Raw genomic sequence first — 6009 nt, 5'->3', positions numbered from 1 at the left:
GCTATTTTTAAAAACAACATATTCAAAAGAACATGATTTTTTTTAAATCAGCATGCTATTTTTGAAATCAGCATGCTATTTTTGAAATCGGCATGCTATTTTTTTAAAATCAGCATGCTATTTTTGAAATCAGCATGCTATTTTAAAATTAGCATATTGAAAGCAGTATATTTTTAAAATAAGCATGCTATTTTTTAAAAATATCATGCTGATTTCAAAAACAGCATGCTATTTTAAAAGTAGCATATTGAAAAGAGCATTATATTTTTAAAAGTACCATGCTATTTTTAAAATTAGCATGCTATTTTTGAAATTAGCATGTTATTTTAAAAGTAGCATAATTTTTAAATCAGCATGCTATTTTTAAAACCAGCATGATATTTTTAAATCAGCATATTCATTATATTTTCTTTTCAATTGAACATGTTTTTTTTAAATGAGCATGCTATTTTTAAAATATCAGTATGCTTATTTTCTATTTGAAAATAAACAATTTTCAATGTTATTTGAAAACGAGGTTTCTATTAACGTTCTATTTTCTTATATATATAAATTTTCGGTTTCTATTTTATGTTTCAAGTATGAAATTTGACTACACTTTGAACAAATTTCAGCAATATATTATGTAAGAAATGAAAAAAATAGAAAACCAACTGCACTAAAAATGCATTGTTTCATCGATGTTGATAAATCATAACTAGCCTACCATGTCGACCCGTCCATAATAAAATGAGGGTGTACCAATCAAATGAGGAATTCAGAAAAATAGTGGCAGTCCATCAAATAGGTCTAATACATGAGAAACAAGGTGGATCACGGCATGGAAAACTGTCTACTTTAGTTTGTTCTCAATTTTTCGACCCCTGAAATCCTTTTGTTTTCTCTGCTTGACCCTGTGCATCTAACCATCCTGTCTCGACTTCACTTTAGCTTTCCTGCATGAAACAACGTTTGTTAATAGGATAGCAAAGAAGATTTGAGCATGTACAGTACACTATAATAGAAAAAACACTAACTTCACTGATTTTCTCTTCATAGCTACAGAAGCTAACTTGACAGCTCTTATTCGCTCAGCCTGTGGTACATTCCTATCAGGCCTTTTTGTCTTCATCACCCCTTTGGCCTGTTCTTTACCGCCCTTACTAGAGTCTTTCCTGGAAAAGTTAAGAAACATCAACATAGTACTAGCAAATACCCGACTTCTAGAGCGGACATGTAAGTACAGACACTAACTTCACTGGTTTTCCTCGCGCACCCTTGTCATCGTTCTTTTTCATCCTCCCGGCATTGACATTTGGAGAGCCCTTGCGTTTCCTGCAAAAAATGAAATAGATGAATCTGCAGCCAGCATTCGAACATGTTTAAGTACGCACAATTGTGCTAATTCCCACTTGTTTGGTTTTGCGTAATCCTCTTCTGCAACCTCCAATGGTCTCTTTCTAGCCCTCCTCAGCCCACCATCTTCTGCATCTGAATCTTCCTCTTCTTCCTCATCTGAATCTCCCTCTTCTTCTACATCTGAATCTCCCTCTTCTTCTGCATCTGAATCTTCCTCTTCTTCTGTACCTGAATCTTCCTCTTCTTCTGTACCTGAATCTTCCTCTTCTTCTGTATCTGCCTCTGTCTCTTCTTCTGTATCTGCCTCTGTCTCTTCTTCTGTATCTGACTCTGTCTCTTCTTTTTGCTTCTTCCTCCTTGTGCTATTTTATTTCCCCGATTTTTTCCTGCGTAAATTGAAGAAAAACATGTGAACACTCTCCGGGAGAACATATTAACACTGTAAGCATGTATGGAAATGAACAATGATATAAACATGTGCACTAACTTTGTTGCTTTTTTTGAATCTTCCTCTTCTTCTATATCTGAATCTGTGTCTTCTTCTGTCTCTGAGTCTTTGTCTTTTCGCTTCTTCCTCCTTGTGACCTTTGATTTCCCCAATTTGTTCCTGAGTAAATTGAAGAAAAAGAGAGAACATATTAACATTGTAAGCATGTATGGAAATGAACAATGAGATAAACATGTGCACTAACTTCGTTGCTTTTTTCCATCTCATCCGCTCGAGCCTGGATTTAATCCTCTTGTTAGATTCTTTGGTAGTTGGTCTCCCTTTTGGAACTATTTTGATTGGATTTTCCACGTCATCAGTGCAGCATTCGCGAGCAGCAGAGAAGTATGCCGGCAAAGGAACAAATGATTTATGGCCTTCATCCAAATCAGTTTTTTCTCCATCAACCAATATACTCCAGAGGAACTCCATCACCTGTTCTGACTGTGAATCGCTAGCTGCGGCTATGAATAAAGCGTCACTAGCCATGTTGCGTAGTTGATGATACTTATTCATGTGATCAGACCATACATGAGTATTCGCAATCCTCGAAGAAGGGAATGCTAGCTTGGCATGCATTGTCCATCTTTTCTTGACAAATTTTTTTGTCAATGTGCGTACACCAAGATGATCCAGAACGGAGAATATATGTGCGCATGGGTAATCCTGACTTTCCAACTTTTTACATTTACAAGCTGCATCATCTAGTCTTGCTCCTGTAAACAGAAAAGTCACGTGATATATAAAATCCACAGGCTTAGCATCCACGCCTTGTGCATCCAACTTTTTTGCCTCCAACTCCTCACTATCCTTACCTTCCAAGTGATTGGGATCCTTAGCATCCAGGTTTTTGGCATGCAAGTACACACCATCCTTGCCTTGCAAGTCATTGGGATCCTCAGCTTCTAAGTTTTTTGCATGCAAGTCCTCAGCATCCTTACCTTCCAAGTCATTGGGATCCTCAGCATCCAGGTTTTTTGCATGCAAGTCCTCAGCATCCTTACCTTCCAAGTCATTGGGATCCTCAGCATCCAAGTTTTTTGCATGCAAGTCCTCGGCATCCTTACCTTCCAAGTCATTGGGATCCTCAGCATCCAAGTTTTTTGCATGCAAGTCCTCAGCATACTTACCTTCCTTACCTTGCAATTCTCTAGCATCCCTGCCATATGGGACTTTATCATATGGGGCTTTGCGCAAAACTCCAAACACGACCAAACCATCACATGCTACCCGCTCCGTGACCTGCCAATTTGTCCCTTCGACAATCTGACACTTTACCTTTGGAAACATCACAGTTGTATAAATATAAGAGGCAGCAATCTCCAGAGGGTGTGCATTCAGCTTAGTGAAGGGTATCGTATGTGTTGCTACTGCGTCTAATGCTGCTTCAGTCTTACACATTATGGATACACAGTGCTCAACATGCTGCAACAAATCAACAAGCTGCATCTTCCTGTTCAGGTGCACATGAAGCCTTGAGTTGAGAGACTCACTCCTCTGATTACTCATCATGCCTAGGAAATATCTACCCTTTGTGTACGCAGCAGCCCATTTGTGTCGCAGCTCGTACATCCTGTTAACCCATGACGACCTCTTGCCCGTTGGTTTTATTTTGAACCGAACCTTATAAGCCTCCCATCTTTTCTCAAACTCATCAACATCCCAACGACGGTAAATGAATTCCCTAAATTGCTCCAGCTTTTCCTTGTGGGGTGCATCACCATATTCTCCTTGATATGCCATGTGCACAAACGATTATCTGTTCCGGTCCAGACAGTAGCTATTGCTTTAGCCATTGCACCGTCCCCATCGGTGATTGCTGAAATTGGTGCCGTCTGGAACATTGCCTCCAAAAATACATGAAAAAGCCACTGGTATGATGCAACTGTCTCATCTGACACTAGACCAACCCCAAACAAAACTGTGCTGCGGTGATGGTTCAGACCAACAAATGGAACAAACGGAAGCCTGTACTTGTTAGACCGATATGTACTGTCGAACACCACGACACCACCAAAGGCAACATAGTCGATGCGGGATTGTGAGTCAGCCCAGAATATGTTCCTCAAATGGCCTTCGCTGTCTTTTGTGTATTTGAAAAAGAATTCCGGGTCTGCTTTTTTCTGTGCAATCATATAGGTGAGCAAATATCTAGCATCACTGCCTTCTATCTTGCGCTTCTTCTGGACTGAAACATGGTTGTATAGATCTCGATCTATAAATCCAAGCTTGTCGGGACCTCCGGCATTCTTCTCCATTACATTCATAATCTGATGTGTTTAAAGTCCACCGACAACATACTCGATGACATCAGCCTTTTGTGCGTCAGTCATTCTACGATGAGCCGACAAGTACGGAGTCAGGTCAGCAGGGACAAACAGATGGTTATGCTTGTCCACAAAATTCTTGACGAACCAGAGGCCACTGCTATCTTGTAGCTCAACCTGAAAAAGAGCGGGACACCCACACCGAGAAAGACCCCTCGGTGTTCTTTTTCTTTCAGCTCTGTTAAAGTGCTTAAGGGCCCGCCATCCTTGTTTGCAGCACTTGTATGTCCTTCTGTATGCATTTTTTTTCGGACCCAGACCCCTGTACTTCGGATCATCCTTTCTAACACCAAATCCTTTTTTCTCGCATAGCCTACGTAGAACATGTAGGCTTCTTCCTCAGTCCTGAACGTCTTCTTCACAATCTCTAAGTATTCCATACACTCATTCAGGTCTGAACCAGCCATGCCTTTATTATCAATTCCTTTACCTTGTATGTGTACATCATCCATGTCTATGCCATCCTTGCCTGCATCCTCATTATCCTTATCATCCATGCACATACCATCCATTCCTTTGGGGTCCATGCCTTTGCCTTTGTTGCCTCTATGACCCATGTCCTTGTCGTCCTTGCCTGTATCACCCAAGTTTTGCCACCGTTGCCTTTATAATCCATGTCGTTATGTTGCCAGCGGAAACAGATAGTCAATGTTACGGATGGATAGCATACGTTACCGAAATTATGCACTACTCTGCTTAAATAATTGATTTAATTTTTCATATCGGATTCATGTACCTAACTCAGTCCTTCAAAAGCTGTAAGTAAATATGCCCTGACTAAATCCAGAAATTTGTAATTGATTGTACTAGCTCTAACTAATGATCTCCTAACTAAAGCCAAAGTCCACGAGTCCTTCAAATGCCTTGATAGATCCACCCTGATAGATCAATTATCTCCAAACTCCATTCAAAATTATATCCTAACTAAATCCAAATTATCTCGTAACAAAATCCAAAAGTATGTCCTAACTAAATCCAAATTATCTCCTAACTAAATCCAAAATAAGTCCAAACTCCATACAAAATAATTATCTCCTAACTAAATCCAAAATATCTCGAAACTCAATTCAAAAGTTGAAACCAAATCTGCTGACAACTTTCTCATGCCACATAATCCTAACTAAGTCCTTCAATATGTCGTAGCTACATCCGACTTACACTTCCTTTCAATCGTAATCTCATCACAACTTTCTGAAAAGATAAACCCTAATCCTCAGATGACATATCCTAAACCCTAACCAAATCCGACCGAAATCTCCTCACAACTTTCTGAAACGATAAACCCTAAACCTCACATGACATATCCTAAACCCGAATCAAATCCGACCCCTATTGGTTCTATATGCAGAAGGGACCAGCAAAGATTTGAGATGGCTAGGCACTTACAGCGAAGATCCGGCGTGAAAAAGTTGATGCATGTCGATGAGGATGATGTGGCCCCTCGGGTCGGGGAAGGTGGCATCCGCTCGGGGAAGGATCTGGCGCCGCGACCCGACTGGGGTGACTTGCGATGGAGGGAGTGAGGGGGAGTAGGAGCAGGAGGGGTAGACACGGCGAGTGCGATCGGCGGCGATCGAGGGCGCCGGGGGCGATCGAGGGCGCCGGAGGCGATCGGCGGCGATCGAGGGCGCCCGAGGTTAGGGCTCGAGAGGAGGAGAGAGGATGAACCGCTCGAACCAAATTCAAAAGAGTACGCACGATGATGGGACCTCTATAATGAAGTGCTTTATTAATGCAATTAATTTAATCGAAAATTTTAGGACGATAATACCCCTGGACCAAATTGGGCCGATTAAAGGTAAAAAATTAAGTCGAAAATACCCTTGGGCTTAAAAAGGCCCAATTATTCTCATCTGT

The 6009-nt window shown here is 40.9% G+C and overlaps 1 protein-coding gene across 1 annotated transcript; it reads right to left on the bottom strand.

Annotated features, from left to right (window-relative positions):
• Positions 1 to 901: 901 nt before the first annotated feature.
• On the bottom strand, positions 902 to 3568 carry LOC147959200 (protein FAR1-RELATED SEQUENCE 6-like). The gene is made up of 6 exons (XM_087532548.1): positions 2999 to 3568; positions 2019 to 2581; positions 1826 to 1945; positions 1234 to 1314; positions 1017 to 1154; positions 902 to 935 (listed from the first exon to the last, which is right to left on the bottom strand). The coding sequence occupies exons 1-6, from the start codon at positions 3566 to 3568 to the stop codon at positions 902 to 904; spliced, it is 1506 nt and encodes a 501-aa protein (XP_087388674.1).
• Positions 3569 to 6009: the final 2441 nt, after the last annotated feature.

The sequence above is a fragment of the Triticum urartu genome, chromosome 7A, assembly GCF_056163025.1.
Source record: "Triticum urartu cultivar PI428250 chromosome 7A, HENAU_Tu73, whole genome shotgun sequence".
Classification (NCBI taxonomy): domain Eukaryota; kingdom Viridiplantae; phylum Streptophyta; class Magnoliopsida; order Poales; family Poaceae; genus Triticum; species Triticum urartu.
This window is presented reverse-complemented; position numbering and strand designations above follow the sequence as displayed.